Source organism: Sparassis crispa (assembly GCF_003851025.1).
Source record: "Sparassis crispa DNA, contig_000002F, whole genome shotgun sequence".
Classification (NCBI taxonomy): domain Eukaryota; kingdom Fungi; phylum Basidiomycota; class Agaricomycetes; order Polyporales; family Sparassidaceae; genus Sparassis; species Sparassis crispa.
Window position 1 is genome coordinate 3,349,702 of NW_020939749.1, and position 17,159 is coordinate 3,366,860.

Below are 17,159 nucleotides of genomic sequence, written 5' to 3' on the forward strand. Positions count from 1 at the left end.
TATTGCCTAGAAGCTAGAGGTGACTGTATTACATAAATTGTTTTACTTGTACCATACTGGCTGAATATCCCCACTGTAGCAGACAACAGTGTCGCTACACAAGCTGTACTATAGCTGGGTCAGAGGAGAAATGGATTGTTGTTGTAGTGTACTTAGTGTAGCTGATCTACTATATCATCTCACCAGTTATTTTGAATTTTCCTGGTATTTCATGCACCTTTAAGCTCTTAAGATTTTCAATTCGGCAGGAAGATCGCGCGTTGTGTCGGAGATAGTGACATGAAATGACCACTGCGCGCCTGAGTACGCGTCCACGTGACCGCGTCACTCGCCGCCACACGCAATCAGCACTCGAGATGCAGCTGGCACTTATATCGTACATCTACATTCAGGAACGGAAGCAGGACATGGTACAGTTACCATACAGAATAAAGACAAGAACCCGCGAATATTCACGAATAATAATGGTCAAGAAGAGACACCCGGCCACGCTCATCGGCGCTTGAACACAAGTCCAGCCTTCACAGGGCTATGAAAGAAATCACGATGAGCATCGAAACTACAAGGAACAAGAGCGACACATACTAGAGAGTAATCGCGGACCGAGACTCGAGTAAACGATCCTTGCGCTGCTCGAACGTTTCTGACGCGAACTGGGGCTCCTCCTTCACCTCAATCCGGTAGCGCGAGACAAGGTATGTGAGGATTGCGACGCCTTCGGTCTCCGAGAACCTGATAATCTTAGCGTCAAAACATGGTATCTGCGTACGTGATTGGAAACTCACCGCCGTCCAAGGCACGACCGCGCGCCGCCGCTGAACGGCATAAATGCGTCGCGCGGCCAGTCACTGAGGAACCGCGCGGGCTTGAAGGTGTGCGGATCCGGCCAGTACCGCGCTGCATGACCAAATCAGCCATGTCAAAGTAGGAACGACTCGAAACTGGATACGCTTACGGTTGTAGTGCAGGCCAGGCGTGTGGATAACGATGTTCGTGCCCTTCGGGATAGGTACCAACACAGCTTCTCCAGCCGCGTTGCGCGTCAGGAGCGTCGTATCTTCCACGCAGTGCTTTGGGATCGAGCAAACCTATGCGTCAACTCGGTTAGTCATTCTTCGCTGCTGGCCGAAAGGTGAGGACACACTGGAGGGAACATGCGCAGAGTCTCATGGAAGACGCTGATGAGGTTGTCAAAATGCAGAACCGTAGTCTGAAGTAAGAGCCTCACGCCATGGATTGGGTCAAAAGCCCCATTTCTTCGTACGTCTTCGAAAAGGTGTAAGATAAGCTCGTCATTTCCCAGCTGAGAAAGAAAGACAGTGCACAGGAATTCTGCCGTCAGGGAGGACGCTCTTGATGTGCTGATAGAGAATTTCCTGTTCGTCTTGGTACAGCGCCAACATGATGAACGCGTAGGCGAGTGTATGTGCCGTAGTCTAATAAGACAGACCGATCAGTCGCCGGATCACAAACCATCAAATTCAAGCCGCCCCGACCTCGTGTCCTGCAGAAATCCGGACTGGGGTCAGACTTCATCCTACCAATATATCAGCAGTGCAGAAAGGACGGACCAGCAATGAGAAAAATGAAGATATTCCCTTCAGAAACGTCAGTAAATTTCACGCGTATAACCATAATGGAATTACCGATGGTCTCGCTGTCACTCAGCTTGGTCTGCCCATCGAGTTCATCTTCATTTGCATCAAGCAAGCTGCTGAACAGGTCATACCGCTCCTCCTCCTTCTCTGACGTCTTGCGTGCTCTGATCATCTCCACCATGTATCGCTGCGCCAGTCAAGCATTGGGTGAAGGGCACACTGGAGGGGAAAAAGACGCACCTCAAGCTCGTCATATGCGACACGGAATGTCTTCAACCTCGTCGTGAGGTCCAGCTTCAGCACAAAATCGGGGACGACGATTTTGAGAAACAGGTCCGTCGACACGGTGTGCAGCGCGTCCTTGAAAGTCATAGCATGCCCAGCAGGCACGACGATGTCCTCGCTCCACGAGATCCGTCGGCCAAACCCGGCGACACCGATGACGAACAGCGCAATCTGGAGTTACCCGGTCAGTATTATCATTGCCGTGAGCAGGTAAAGTGCGGGGCCAACGTACCGGGACGGTGAGGTTGACAATGTTGTCGATCGTGATGTCCTCCTTAGTGCCCCACACGGTGCCACACAGGTCCTGCACGATGCGGATGCTCTCGTCCCAAACGAGCCTATTGTTGCGCTGTAACGAAATCGCACGAAATGCTAGGTACAGTCTGCACAGAGCCGCGGGCGCGGGAGCGAGCTCACCTCCGAAAAAGCAGGGGCGGTGATCTTCCTATGGCGCTTCCACTCGTCGCCTTCGGTGATAACAATGTTGCTTCCGTAGAACGACAGAACTTTGTACTGCCACAATGGCTTCGGGAAACGCGCCCGGGAGGCCGTGATTTCCTGAATAGATTTCCAATGATGAGAAAGTAGAGCAAGCTTGAGTATGAGCGCATTACCTTGAGAGCGGGAGCATCTGCAACGAAGTACGTCACTACATGAGGCCAGACGCTGACCTTGAAATGTTGCAACGAAAGGCGCTTGACGTTGTTCTTCTATCGTCAATCAAAGTGAACTCACAGTTGAAAATATATCCATCCCAGCGTCGGCAAAGTCTTTGTGCTTATACTTCCATGTAGCGAAGTTCCCGAAAGAGATGAGAGGAATACGGTGCCGCAATAGTTGATTTCCCACTCCAAATAAGACTCGGAATCCAGGAAAGTTCCTGTTGAGAAAAATAATGAAGATGACCACAAAGTCGAACACACTCGTGTGGCGTACTGGATGGAATTGACCGTCTGCCTGAACTCAATGTACTTCTGGAGAACATACAACCCGACGACGGACAGCACTAGGAGAATGACCGTCTGCATGGCGCTGGCGGGCTACGACTGGGTCGTGGGGAGGAGGAGAGTGACTCTCCGGGTGGGAGTTTTAAAGGTTGCTGAGAAAGTGCATCTCGCGAATGTGATGCCGGTAACAATACCTTGGGAATTCTGCCAGGTGACGTTAGGAGACTCGGAGATCGGGCACATACCCCACAAACATTGATAAGATTAGCACTGCAGTCCGAATAAGGCTTGTACAGTGTTCGTCTTCCTGCTCTACCACCTCGAAAACCGTCTTCGCATTCTAAGAAACTCCTACCGAACTGAGCATACAGGGAGGTAGTACATTTCGAGAAGGGCTATGAGGACGCACGTCGTAGCCAACAATGCACTGAAGTATGAAGCACATTTCTACCGAAAATTACAAACCATACAAGGGGAGATATAAGAAGGCTTCAAAGGAGAGTGTCATGTGCAAGTCAAGAAGTGTGTGTGGTGTTTGCCTGCTATGTAACCTTGTAAAAGATGTGAACACATGCCAGCACGGGTGCGCACATCAGCTTACCACATCAAAAAGAACTTCTGCTGGAGAAATTGAAAGAAGCCCCGACACCACACATCACCCAGCGCCCTACCACTGTAACGGACATTCTGAAGACGAAGAAGATCATGAGTAGCAGACACACACACCCTCAACTTTCGAGGCAGAAGTGCTGAAGTCAGTGGGCTGACCACCGTATAACAGATTGTAGCGCTTGTTCAAGTGCGCGAGCTGAGGGGATCGGTACAGTCGGAGAGTGCCGCGAAGATGGTGAGATTCCAAGTGCCACCATTGGGACTGTAGGGGATGATGGACTCGAAGTTGATGGCTTGGTAGTAGCAGGTGTTGAGATCGAGCCCGCTCAGGGCAATAATATCGCAGGTGCCCCTGCAGTTCTCTGCGATACAGACGATGATCGCGTCATAGTCGGGGTAGGAGATATTGAGGTTCGGGGCCTTGTTAACTGCGGGCTCGACGGACGACTCGCTGCAGCGCTCTGCGGACGGAGCCGCGTGAACGGTACCATAGGCAAGGGCGGAGACGATGAGAGCGGAGAGAATTACAAGACGATGTCCCAGCTTTTGTAGACAACTCGAGGAGTGTAGGCTCTCGTCTGCCGAGTGCACCGGCGCGAAAAGCAGGAAAAATGTACTCGTGATTCCAGCGTTGCTAGCCCTTAGTTTCATCTTTGCGCCCAAGGTCACAGGTTGGGTCCTAGATGGCCAGTGTACGCAACCAAAGATGCGAGGCGGAGGGACGGCACGAGGGTGAAAATGTTCTCGTCCGTTTCAACAATATTTTGAGCTGTTCATTCGCCACAGGTGTTGAGGAGCATCCTAACTGCGTCCGCATCTGAGGATGTGCGTATCTGAAAATGTGCATGCACGCATAGCGAGATAAAAAAGGGTGGGCAAAATCTACTCACTCTACAGGGCTGTGTGTAAGGGCGTTCATAGCTGCCGGTGAAAGTTCTCCACCATCAGAGCGTCGGCATATGCTCACCGTTGGACCGGCGCGGCAATCATCATCACCAGCGTTAGCAGTATATGACGATGGAAGGGCGTAACCGCTCTCTTGCATTGTGGAGTGAGTATAGTCTACAGGATTTCGTGAACTTAATCCGAAGAAGAATGGGCTCCGCAAGATTATAATGCAATGTATAATGCAAAGAATGTCGTGAGCCGTGGTCATTAGCAGGGTGCAAGTGATTCGCACAGCAAAAATCACTACTTAAGGGCTGCAATCTCCAGATCGACCCCAACAGGGGCGCCGCATCGTCTTTCATTAGAAACTTTGAATCATGCACAAGGTTAGCAGAAATGTCTTAGCAGTGGATGGCGGTCACTCACGATTGCGATGAATGGGTGCGCGGTCACGATCAGTGTGTATGAGTATTGTGCAGTTGGGCCTCAGACGGCCAGCGTGTCCTACAGGCCCGGCCGGAAATATATCAGCTGTTCAACAATCCGGGTTTTAAAGAACCATGAGCAAAATGGTGGGGGTTGCTGGTGTTTCGCGGCGCTTGCGGGTTTCCGTAACAGAATAATCCAATGAGCCCAGTGCAAAGCTCCCATGACCGACATGCCGTCCAAGGTGGTGCGCATGTAGAGGCAGATTCACTGTAGGAGGGTCGGCTGCCAGTGTAGAGGCTATGGGCATACCATGGAACGATCAGCTCCCGCTAAATGATAGATTAGTGCCACATGAGCGTCAAGTAATGCTTCATGTCGATTCGCCTTGGTGGTATCTCGACCAACGACAGCTGCAGGCTACTGCATTCTGTGATATGCTTATATACTAGCATAGCATAAGCTTAAGAAAGACGCACAAGAGCGACAAGACGGGCTCGCTATGGATATGGATTGAGTTGGGCGATCGCGATACCGGATAGCGTACGTAAGCAAATTGCAGACTGACGTCAGCCGCCTGGACGATCATCGACCAACGACACAGCAGTCCAAATTAGGCTTGTGTGTTCGTCTCCGCTTGCAAGCTTTATCACCCCGAAAATCGTGTATTCGTGATCGTATTTCTGTTTCGTACCAAAAAGCTTCACACAGGTCAAATCGAACTAGTAGTACACACCGAGAAGAGTAGAGCTACGAGGAGGACCATCGTAGGATCGCACTGAAGGAGGCAGCACGTATTTACTCCAAACACAAAACTCGTACAAATGAAGATAGAAAAGCCACATTCCAACAAGACTAACGAATGTATGTTCTTCGTCTGTTATGTCAACTTGAAAAACAGTGAGTTTATTGCAGCCACGCAAATCTGGAGTGGCTTACCGCATCAAAGAGGACTTCTGCTGCTAGAGATTGTAAGAAGTCTCGACGCCACACATTGACCCACTAACGGATTAAATGTGAGAAAGAACAAGAATCGGAGACAGCAGGTACACATACCTTCAGGATTCGAAGTAGAATGTGAAGAAGTACGCGGGATCGCCACCGTAAAGTGTGTTGTAACACACATTCAGGTTCGGCAGCTGCACCGAGTTCTGGCAGTCTCCGCCCTCGCAAGCGAAGATGGTGAGGTCCCAGGTGCTGCCGCTGGGGCTGTACGCCATGATGGATTCATACGGGAAGTTGGGGGTATAGCACTGGTTGAGACCCAGCCCCCCAATATCAACGGTGTCCTGGCTACCGCCACAGTTCTCCCCGTTGAAGAAGAGGATTGAATTGTAGTTGGGGTAGGAGATGTCAGCGTCTGGGGCCTTGCTGGTCGCTTCCTCGACGGTGGCTTCCCCACGACGCTCGAGAGCGGCGGGGGCGGGGGACGCCTGAGCGACGCCAAAGGCGAGGGCACAGATGAGGAGGGTGGAGCGGATAGAGAAACGCATGTCTGTGAATGTGCAGGAGAGCTGGGGATGCAGGCAAGAGACAATGTCGACTCTGAAGAACAAAGAGTGACAGTGGGCCAGCCTTTATAGAAGGAATGCTAGCGCGTAGGCCCTCATACGCCGTGGTTGTCGGTGTCGACATGCGGAAGGAGGCACTCGTGATATGAGCGTCATGACTGAATATGTCACCGTTCGCGCTACATATCACAGGTCGGGATGTAGACGACCAATGTGCGTAGCCAAGTCAAGGAATCGGATGGACATTGAATGGATTGACTGAGTCATGGCAATTCGCTCTACCGCCGTGTTATTGATTTTTGTAGCGCCAGTTGCAGATGCTGCACGGTTTCTGTAAATGTGCGCACGTGAATCTTTAAAGAGTACTCTTGAAGTGTGGATTTATTCCGGCGACAGCGTGTTGGACCGTTCTCTTGCAGACGGTGCACGTTCTCCTACAAGGGAACCACGGTTCAGCCACATGCCAGTACGTACCTGATCATCCCTATTCCGAAGGGATTTTCGTGTGTTGTGCCTGCAGTGCAAAATTTCAGCAAGACTGACAGTCTTCTATGTCGCCTCACAGTTCGAGTGGAGCTGAGGCATCGAACTGTTCAACGTCGAGGTTGCTCTGCTGCACCTACCGAATATTAAGGGTAGGGCGTCAATCACCATCAGTATTAACCTTCGAGAAGCACCGACTCACCTGGGTCGAAAATGACTCATCACATGTGGGTGGGAGGCGTCAAGGATGTTCAACGTATTGACAGGCAGACTGCAAGACATTGCATATTGTTTGAATGCAGGTGCGCGTGTGCTCACGGACTGATGGCAGAGAATCAAAACGAAGGTTCCGACACCCTGGATTTGCGGAGTAAACTGTATCCCCTTGGCTTTCGTGCCCTTGACAAAGAAATAGACGTATCGGTTCATAGATAACTTGAATGCTCCAGCTTAGCTAAACAGAAATTGGCTGTCAGCCGGGGCTACAACAGACACTTCAAAAATCGTTACAGCTCAGATGCTGTGTGACAGTGGTACGCAATATCTGGAGGACGCCAACGTCTGCGCCTCGTCCATGTACAAGTAGACGCTACCGCGCGATAGTGGTATTGCAATATCCGGAGGAAGCCAAAGTCTGCGCCTCGCCCATGTACACGTGGACGCTACCATGCACGTCGGGGTGCACGTGCTCAGGCTGTCAAAGCATATGTGAATTGTATTCTAAATTCTTCCAGGGATGGTTTATTCAGCACTGACGGGAGTGGGCAAAATCCGCGCATGATCGGGATATGTTGTGGACGAGGCGCACAGTAGACGCACAGAGACTTAGGTGGACTAATCACAGAGAGAATCGGTTACAGTAAGGATCATATCGTTAAGCCCCTGGTCAAAAAAGTGTGGACAGGCGCGGCGATGGGCCGTCTGCAAAAAAAACGTCCTGATGGGCGGGATTTTATGTAGCACCCGCGACTTGGTGGATGGTCGAGCTCACATTATCCGACAGACACTCCCTTGGTAGACACCGGCTCTTCCAACACTTGGGTTGGTGCGGAAAAAGCATTCGTGACCTCCTCCTCCGCTTACAACACTGGCAAGAAAGTAGTAAGTCTGCATATGTGCTATGAGGTTAGTTACGCTCAAAGCTGACCTCTTTACTGGCAGGCGGTCACCTACGGCTCTGGCTCCTTCTCCGGTCTGTGGTTTCCGTTAAAGTGAAATCTCACTGTTACTGAGAGCTACGCATGACAGGTGCCGAGTATGAGGAGGTGTGAGAACACCGTCTCCCTGGGCAACGGATCGACAATCAGCAAGCAGTTCTTCGGTGCCGTATCCAACTCTGAAGGATTTTAAGCTCGCTCAGAAAGCATTGACGTAGCTGATCATGTTCCTAGTATTGGCCCTTTAGATCTGACTCCAAGTCAGGGCACAATCAGGAAGTCGAGCGCAGTGAATCCCAAGTACTGGTGTGGCCGCTCGTCTGTCCGAATTGCTACCCTTGATGACTTCTCTGTGCTAGTCACCGACAACCTCTACTCAGGGAGTCATATCCGAGCACCTTGTCGCGGTCTCCTTTGAGCCCACCAAGGTCCTCCGAGAGCGTCACGAATGCTGAGCTCACCTTTGGTGGTACCGTCGCCGCAAAATACACCGGTCCCATCGCTTACATGTAAGCGCACTGACTTGTCGGGAAATCAGCTCACATGTATCCGACAGGTCTCTCACGTCCACTTATCACGCCTCCGATTTCTCTCGACGGGCAATGGCCTCGGACAACTATCGTTGGAAGGGGATTACAGAGATGGAATTGTCTTAATGAACATCAACTGTCCATCGCACTGCAAAGGTGGACAAAAGATTGATTGCAATGATTTCTCACTCGGAGGACTGTTGTACCATCCTCCGACCGAGTCGGATCGCCTTCCATGTATGGCAACTAGCGTGTGATGCTGGCGTCTCAGGCCGAACATACTATGGGTTACCACTCACTCGGCGGACCCTGTAAGTCGGCAGTTATCCCATGTATAGGGAGGATTCGGGTCAAATGTTCTAAGCAGCGGGAATTTGACCTGAGAAGATGCGCACCTACCCTGGATTTTTCCCTTATATGGGGACTTATGGGGGCTGCCAACTTACAGGATCCACCGAGTGAGTGGTAACCCATAGTATCCTGTGAGAAAAACTCTCTGTTGAGTGCACATCAATAAGCTCAAGATGCATTCAAGACAATTCCCTCTCTGTAATCTGCCTGTTTTGGCCGGTCGTGTTTGGGGTATATGTGTCGATCACCTACGGTTCCGAGGCCTCACTGTGATGGAAGGCTCAAGCACGTGAGAGTCATCCATTTGCCGGGTTGAAAAAGCCAATCACCTGGAATCCGAGTGATGCTCGGGTACAGGTGATTTTCACCATGCTGAAAATTATATCCATTAAATGGGTGAATTGCTTCATATTCAGAGTAAACATCACCCGGTGGTTGCCCGGAATGTAGTACTCGGAGAGCGAGTGGTTCTGCTCTGGATCACCTGCCGAATAGGGGGTTGTCAACCAAATGGCGAGCGATTTTACTGGTGATTTTCACCCGATTTGGCATCCGCATTGCCATCTTAAGCAATATCGCTGGTCACCCTCATCCTCATCGCCAGTGGTGAGTGGTTTCTATAAGCGACAATATCTTCTGCACCGACGCCTACGTCCCCTGCGCGTCGGCGCTTCTGTGCCCCACTAATAGGCGCTGCCTGTAGAGCTCGCTGAACACAAACATCGGCAGCTCCTTGAGCGACATCTATCTCGTCGTTAACGATATCGGCACCTCCTCTGGCGAGGGCCTCGACTTCATCAACGGCTACGCCTTCCTCGAGCGGCTCTACAAGTGGTTCTATTCTGCGTTCGACACTGGCAACAACCGCGTTGGCTTCGCCGCGACTTCGTACACGGACGCGACGACCAACTAGGCACGAAGCTGGCTCCTGCAGATGGCGAAATACAATGCAGAAGGTAACTGTCTAGATTTAGACCTGCTTTGCGAGCGTTTTCCGTACGATTTTTAAGCAGTTGGATTTTGAGAGTGTATACCATTGTCCGGATTGCTGAGCCTGACGCCTTCCAGGTTCGAGACCCTGGGCCAAGTGCCGCTAGGTGCCGCTCAGCTGTTGTGTCTGAGAGTCACCTGATGCATGAGGAATGGAACAGTGATTAAGTAGGACCGAGCTACTTACCTCGAGATCCATTTTTTCACGAACGTCCGCCGCCTCAGGAGCCGTTGATGTGACGCCTTGACCGAATAATGATGAAAGTTGGCTGCGATCTCTTCGGAGTCGCATTTGCAGACCTATTTCCGAGCCGGAGGACAGTGATTTACCTCATCCCGGAGCCGTTAGACGCGTCCAGAGCGACGATAGTCATCCGACGTACTGTAGATGACTATGCGCTGAGCAGGCTTGCATGTGGCGAGGAGTTGGAGCGTGGAATCAAGGGTGAACGGCAGGCTGGACAACCTTCGTAGCCGGACGCTGCACTCTCGCCTGGTAGACAGTGAACAGATCAGCCGCAACACATCAAGCAAACCGTACACGGGCATAGCCCTCTTCGCTTTGAGGGGGTTAAAGCAACAAAACGCAAAGAAAACATAGATCGAACCCGGGCCCGCAAGCGCTACAGATCCTGCTTATATGTTTCGTGGTAAATTTTTTGCACAGCGTTCTTAACGCCCGACGCAAATTTACCAATGCGAGAGATGGCATCAAGTCTCCTGCTAGGCGCAGCTGAATTCATGTGGTAGAATTTGGTTCTAGTTGGCGCGCGTTATATCGTGAGGCACGAAGATTGAAACGTTGGAGCAGAGTATCTACAACCTGAGGGAGACTCGCAGCGCACCTCGGCTTTCGTGCTTCTCGACAGCGTTGAGTTGGACGAGGACCATTAATGGTATTCGCCACTGCTTTAGCCCTCTCTTGTAAGTGTTCCAGTGACGCCGACTAACGCGGACCGATTAACGCGAACTGTACGAATTCCTGTGGAACCTCGATATGGTACGCTGGACTGAGGCCGAATCGTCGAGGATTCTGATATGGCCGCGTTACATATTCCAGGTGTCTCGCCCGGATTATGTCGCGCCAGTGACTTTTTCTGCATTCGACTTATGGTTGAGCGCAAGTAGCATCTGTCCGGATACTTGCGGTGCCTTGGTCCGGCTTCAAAGCTTCATGACCCTGGAATTGTGCAATATCCCCAAGACGGGCAACTACCCATCGATGGAGCCAATGAATGCATATCATTGCTACACCAGCGAAACCATCTCGTATGTCATCTCAGTAATCCACTCATCAACAAAATGTCTACTCACTTGACGTGCACCACCACTCTTGCGAACTATCAACAGAATCATTGTTCGACCACCTTGCACGCATGATCTGCGAATGACTGACACCGCCTATACTCACGATCTGAATTGCAACCGTTTTCAACGAGCTAATAGGTCGTACGCTGGTGATGATCAAAAAGCATTGTAACCAGCCTCTCCACGTGTGTTCAGTGCAAAATTCTTGAATGTCTCATAGGGAGTGAGAGCTACACACTGATCATCGTTGTCTCAAGCTTGGCTAGAAGATACAAGATTAATTCCAGCAGAGTGTAAGATAACGAACGACCGACATGTGAATTCATCAGCCTCCAGAGCAGTCACGAATATAGCCGAGATAGTTTGCGGCACAGCAAAGACTGGCTGTTAATCAGAGATGTAGGCGTAGGATTCGAGCATGAGATCTCGCGTCAGAGGAGCCAGGAGGCAGGTACCATACGCCGGGATGTCGACAGGCTCAACACGGTCACACCAATCAGAAGAACTAAGGCTACTTTCGCCAGGACTGTCATGTCGAAGATTGACGCAGATCGTGCGAAGTATCAGCGTATGTTGAAAATCCAGGAAATCGGAACCTCCGTCAGTCCAATCGACACCACTGTACCAAGTAAGTCATGTTCACAGAGTGCATCTCTTCTTCAGACCCACCGGGGCCCAGACTGGTTACAGGTGCTTCCGACGTTGAGATAACGGGCCTTCTCGTCACGCTGTCGTCCAGAGAGGGTGTGGCGTGGAACGATCCATCCTTGGCTTCCCAACGTGGGTCGGGCAAGACAGATATATACAGTCAACTGAGATTATCGACGGAAAGCTGATACGGCAACCACGCAACAAGAGAGAAGGGAAGCTTCAGGTATTTGGGATCGAATCAAAGCCAACTGCTCTGGTCTGATGTCTCAGCAGTATCTAATGTTTTGCCCCAGAAAATCAGACGTAACCATGCGGCTAGCAAGGTCCAAGCAAGTCCACAAGCAATCCTGGTTCGCCGGGGTCAGTCGTGAGACAAAGTCAACGCCACTCACTTTGTCAATCAAGACCACCTCCATAGATGCGATAACGCTAGAGATGATGAATATAGTAGAGGATCAACTGAACAGAGAGCACACAAAGAGAACATACCCGGAACCATTCGCATCAGCGGGAAGGCAATGGTAGACGCAAGACAGCAGAAGCGTATTCCCCACAGTTGCAGCACAATTTCTTTATCCTGTGGCCTGCGGTATGGCGACACATTGAATGATCTTGCCGGGGATAACGGCTTGCCGGAGAGTTTGAAGAATCGGACAATTTCTCGAACGAACAGCACGACAATAATTAGGGGGTGCAAATAATAACATGAAGCTAAAAAATTGAAGATCAGTGAACATGTGGGTGGTATTACACATGAGCTATATCAGGACGAGTCAGCGTAGTGCATATAGCAGAAAGCGATAGCGTACAAGACTACACGAGCGGACGAAAATCGACCAAAGCGAATAGATCCTTCAGCAATCATCTGCGCTGCTTCGCACGAATCACTCTATCGTACGACTCCGCAATAGGGTTACGATATGCAAGCACGGTCAAATGTGCACTGAGGTACGGTGGGGGCAATAGCGGGTGGACAGACTCGACAGCACTGGTCTGCTCAGCTGGAGGGAAGTGGGAGGTAAAATGTATAGGAGTGCGCGGAGGGGATGGCGTAGAACGCATCGCGAGGCTAGATAGCGCGGCAAACGAGGAAGTAGAGGACATCGCGGACATCGTGCGCTGCCGATCGTGCGTCTTGATAAGTTGCGCCTGGACAGCGGATGGAGGCACTGCGGTGGATGTCATGGAGCGCAACGATGAGGTGGATGTGCGCCGAAGCTGTCGGTGCGCCTGAGAGGAGGAGGGCGACGTACTCGGCGAGGCCGATGTGGTCTTGATGCTTATCGGCGAGTCGGCACGGAGGCTCGATGGGGAGGACACGGTCGACATCTGAGCTTGGGCAGCATCCGATGATACGGTGAGCGGGGCGAGTGTCGCGGGCTTCGCCGGTAATGCGCCACTGTGCCCGTACGAGTGTCCGCGAATGAGGGGATGGGGACGTAACGGGGCGGCATCGGACCTACTGGTGACAGAATGAGTGGAGGGCGGCCGTGTCATGGATTGGCGTTTGGGGGGATCAGGGGATGATATGCGTGGAGGAGAGTGAGTCTCGGAGAGGGCTTTGGAGACGGGAGGCGACGGCTGCTGCTGTTGCTGCGACTGGGACGGAACATCCACTTGTGGCCGGCGCTGATCATGACGTTCTGTTGCAGTCGGTTGCGGTTTGCTCTGTTGCTGCTGAGCATGCACAGGTTGCGCGAAATTGGCCTTCATCGGCGAGAGCGGCACTTGGCGGGCGGTGTCGCTACGGGGAAGAGTCGGTGTTTCCGCACGAGGAGTCGGCGGTCCATCCTTCTGTACAACATCAGCCTGGACGGTGGGCGGCTTCGGAGGGTCAACAGGAGTAGCAGTGCCCTCTTCGGAATCGTACCCAGCACTCGGGGTGGCCGCGCCACTCTCACTGGACACCCACTCGTCGTCATCGTCGCCCTCTGACGGACTAGAAATCCTGAAATCTGCCTTCGGTTTCACGCCATTCGTACGAGCACTAGTGAGGGCCTGTGACGCGGGTGGCCTCCGCAAAGGCCCTTGCTCTCTCGTCGGGAGGTGATGAGCACTGTTGGTCCGTGGGTATGGCGACGTGGTACGTGCAGGAGGCTACCACGGAAAGTCAACGACCCCATTCGCATCTTAAAAAATTCACCGACGTTACCTCGTGGTATAAGTGCGCGTTCTTCTTTGCTTTGTCGGATATTCTAGGAGGTGGTGGATCCTTCTGGGTGATTTGTAGATTAAGGCCCATCTTGGAGGAACCGTTCGACGACGAGCGGGAATGAGTGCGTGTCAATGCCGGTCGATGAGCTCGAGGAGGCATGGTTGGCATAATACAATCGAAAGAAAGCAAATACAGCGACACGCAGGGAATAGTTGGCAGAGAGTTCAGTTCAGTGGTTCGGCCGGTGTTCGGAGATCGATAGCCACCCGGCGGGTTACCAAGAAAGGGAATTCCGTCTCTCCGCCACCTGGTGAATATCATGCCCACAGCTGCAGAGTAGATATCACCTCAAGGCCGCGATTATTAAAGCGAAAAGCAAAACTCGACGAAGCTGTCCCCCCGTTCCTCGACTGGTTCAGTCGCTTCATAATTTCTCCGGGATATAATACCGTCGTGCCTACAGCGTGCCAGCGTCCGAAAGCGAGAGAAAGAAATAATACAAAAGAGAAAAGCCTGCAGACGTCTCTATCCACATCAACGTCACGCTTATGGAGGGGACAAAGGTCGAACGGTCATAAATACGTTGTGCCGACTATTCCGGGTAAAACTCCTTACGAGGCTATCGAGTTTAAAACACCTGCGGGGCTCAAGCTCAAGCCCTCGAGTTACAAGCAGTAAAATACACGTTTTAAACAGATTTTCGACACATATGTTGTGGAGCCCCAAATGACAGAAAGCGCTGGCCAGAGTAATTACAGCATCTCCGAAAGTGATTCGAGTCTCCCAGGCAATCTCGTTGGGAGTAGACTTAGGTCTGCGAGCGTTTCTACGACGATGGATGTCCCGAGAGATATCGCCTGAGGTAAATAACAATAAATCGTCACTTTCCGAGACTAATAAGTTGGCGTGCAACGCTTCCGCCATAGCGAGTGGCCTGGGTGAAGTCTCGTTCTCAGCCATTATGTTACGGTATTCCTCATACAGATACTTTTATCATACCTAGCAGTAAGATCTCCATTATACACTAGTTCAAGAAATGTTGTGATCAGCAGACAGCCAGTAATCAAAGAGATACCGTATGCCTCACACGCAGTCGAATATATAGCGCAACGCGTCGAAAGGTGTAGAAGTACACCCAAATAGATATGGATAGAACAGCACCGGAGAGTGCGGCCTAAACCTGACCCAGCCCGGATTCGACGTCCGTCAGCGATTCCCGCTTCGCGGGCAAGTCATCCACATCGTGGTGCGTCTCCATCGTCTTCGTGATCTGGATGTGGTTCCCGAGCGTGACGTGGTGGTCGAACACGCGAGTCTCGAGCGGGTATACATCGCAGCCGGACCCGCGACTGGGGTGGGCGCCGCTGCCCGAGCCGTGGTTCATGCATGCGAGCCCGCGCGACGGGCCAGAGCTATGCGGGGACGTGTCCACATCGGAGATGAGACCCAGGTGAACCGCGCGGAACACGCGCGTCGCCATGGCATTCTCCAGCGCGACGTTCGGGATAGTGAACATCGCGCGGAAGACAGGCGACATGCTCGGCGAGAGGATCATCGCCATCGTCAGGATGTTCAGAGCGACGGTGGCGCTAATATGGGGAAGTATTGTTAGCATCTGAGCGTTTACAAAGAGGAGCACGAGGAGAACATACAAGTAATACATTTGACCACCTTGGAGGAGCAATTTCGAGAATTTTGGCAGTCCGTCACCTCGGACGAACGACCTGAATCGATCTCCAATGGTGTTGCCTTGCATCGAGAAGGAGACAAGCCGGAATGAAATAGCCAGGAAAACGAACGTGTCGTTGACAGTGTTGGTAATTATGGCGGAGGAACTGAACGGTTTCACTTTGCTATTGATGCATCTGTCTGTTGTCCCGATATGTGTGCCTCCGATAGCAAATGGAATTGTGAGGCAGGTGGCGAGAATCGAAAGCCATAAGAGCCCGAAAATTATGATGATAGGCCGAGAGTTACGAAAGACTGCGCAGATGCGAAGATAGAAGAGTGCAGAGGTAGCTGGGACGCCGACGGTGAAGCAAGAGGCCAATGCAACTTGAAGGGCCTGGCAAGAGCCTACCGAAGCGACTGTGGAGATAGACTCGGTTATGTACATCTGTATTATGACGGTGAGATGGACATACTCTGGAAGATAGTATTTGTCAGGATGTAGGTGAACGCGAAGATTCTAAATGTTACCACCGGGTCAGTGATATGTTAAGCATTAGCCAGGAAGGCGCCTACCGAGAGATGCAATAAATGATGTTGGAGAGACGAATTGGAGCCTTGACAATGATCCTATACTCGTCCGGCCATGCCATCATCCAGTCCAAGGTGAATGCCTGAGGGAACGGTCAACGAGCTCGTAGTACGGCACATAATATTTGCTATGCTCACAGAGAGGGTGGCAACATACAGATAACGCGAACCCTCAAAGTCATTGGCCATGGCAGGCTGCAGAAATGCCAAAGGAGTGTAGGGGTTGGGCATATGCGTCGGCAACGGGTTGGTAGTGGCCATGGCTGAGGAAGACTGCGATGGCGGAACAGCTAGACCGAGAAGACAAGGAGCAGCTATTGATAAGGCTCGCTCTCCGCCATTGAACGAGTGCGTCTAACCCCCATGATGTCCGCGAGACAGCGGCGGACAGTGATGTGGTTGGAGCTGCACAGGAATGAGAAGTTGAGTCGACCAAAGTGGCATTGCCGGGCTCTTCAGGCGAATTCCCTGACTCCACTTGCAGATGGAGAGATGTATTACATCAGAGAGTTGTTCTGGAGGTGCCTGGGATACCATAGTCGGACATGACGACTAATATTTGGTTCTTTCGTGTCTTCTTTCCTCCGGTAATCAGTGATTTCTACACGTACACGTACGTCTATAGGCGCCATCTGTGTTGAACATTGAATGCCAGACAGGAAACATGGGATCTGTATGACTGAGATGAGAAGTTGCCATTAATACTGGCATCGCCGTGAGTGTTCGACTCGGAAGAAGGATTGAGCCGGGAGAGTACAGAATCGATCTGGGGATCGTATCTTGATCGGAGAGTAAGATTGGAAGGACCAAGCCGGGTGGAAAAACAAGGACTTCATCTTGAAGACAAGGCGAGAGTTTTTATTTACTCTTTACCACAGTGTAGGACCGGTCACTGATACACCTCAATGTCAACTATTTTTCCTCCACACTTCTGAGACCAGAAAGTATCTAGATATTACAGAACCACCTTGTCACACCTTCTGTTAGAATAATATAAGACTTAGGATG

General features: G+C 51.5%; 7 protein-coding genes across 7 annotated transcripts; 1 reads left to right on the forward strand and 6 right to left on the reverse strand.

The window, feature by feature from the left end:
• Positions 1-492: 492 nt before the first annotated feature.
• SCP_0311320 (hypothetical protein) lies at positions 493-2,911 on the reverse strand (the record flags this gene model as incomplete). Its single annotated transcript, XM_027756515.1, has 16 exons — positions 493-529; positions 586-732; positions 786-897; positions 956-1,088; positions 1,145-1,178; positions 1,229-1,266; positions 1,326-1,436; positions 1,497-1,504; positions 1,572-1,598; positions 1,647-1,785; positions 1,839-2,054; positions 2,116-2,232; positions 2,301-2,441; positions 2,498-2,554; positions 2,619-2,763; positions 2,820-2,911. The coding sequence occupies 16 exons, from the start codon at positions 2,909-2,911 to the stop codon at positions 493-495; spliced, it is 1,554 nt and encodes a 517-aa protein (XP_027612316.1).
• A 714-nt stretch (positions 2,912-3,625) lies between these two features.
• On the reverse strand, positions 3,626-4,093 carry SCP_0311330 (hypothetical protein; the record flags this gene model as incomplete). Its single annotated transcript, XM_027756516.1, has 1 exon — positions 3,626-4,093. One exon carries the CDS (start codon positions 4,091-4,093, stop codon positions 3,626-3,628), a length of 468 nt encoding a protein of 155 aa, XP_027612317.1.
• Positions 4,094-4,633: 540 nt separating this feature from the next.
• SCP_0311340 (hypothetical protein) lies at positions 4,634-5,066 on the reverse strand (the record flags this gene model as incomplete). Its single annotated transcript, XM_027756517.1, has 3 exons — positions 4,634-4,698; positions 4,757-4,861; positions 4,934-5,066. The coding sequence occupies 3 exons, from the start codon at positions 5,064-5,066 to the stop codon at positions 4,634-4,636; spliced, it is 303 nt and encodes a 100-aa protein (XP_027612318.1).
• A 748-nt stretch (positions 5,067-5,814) lies between these two features.
• Positions 5,815-6,249, reverse strand: SCP_0311350 (hypothetical protein; the record flags this gene model as incomplete). Its single annotated transcript, XM_027756518.1, has 1 exon — positions 5,815-6,249. One exon carries the CDS (start codon positions 6,247-6,249, stop codon positions 5,815-5,817), a length of 435 nt encoding a protein of 144 aa, XP_027612319.1.
• Positions 6,250-9,298: 3,049 nt separating this feature from the next.
• SCP_0311360 (hypothetical protein) lies at positions 9,299-9,701 on the forward strand (the record flags this gene model as incomplete). The annotated part of the gene is made up of 2 exons (XM_027756519.1): positions 9,299-9,394; positions 9,492-9,701. The coding sequence occupies 2 exons, from the start codon at positions 9,299-9,301 to the stop codon at positions 9,699-9,701; spliced, it is 306 nt and encodes a 101-aa protein (XP_027612320.1).
• A 2,897-nt stretch (positions 9,702-12,598) lies between these two features.
• Positions 12,599-14,051, reverse strand: SCP_0311370 (predicted protein; the record flags this gene model as incomplete). Its single annotated transcript, XM_027756520.1, has 2 exons — positions 12,599-13,834; positions 13,890-14,051. 2 exons carry the CDS (start codon positions 14,049-14,051, stop codon positions 12,599-12,601), a joined length of 1,398 nt encoding a protein of 465 aa, XP_027612321.1.
• A 1,015-nt stretch (positions 14,052-15,066) lies between these two features.
• On the reverse strand, positions 15,067-16,412 carry SCP_0311380 (hypothetical protein; the record flags this gene model as incomplete). The annotated part of the gene is made up of 5 exons (XM_027756521.1): positions 15,067-15,481; positions 15,545-15,980; positions 16,037-16,080; positions 16,137-16,234; positions 16,290-16,412. 5 exons carry the CDS (start codon positions 16,410-16,412, stop codon positions 15,067-15,069), a joined length of 1,116 nt encoding a protein of 371 aa, XP_027612322.1.
• Positions 16,413-17,159: the final 747 nt, after the last annotated feature.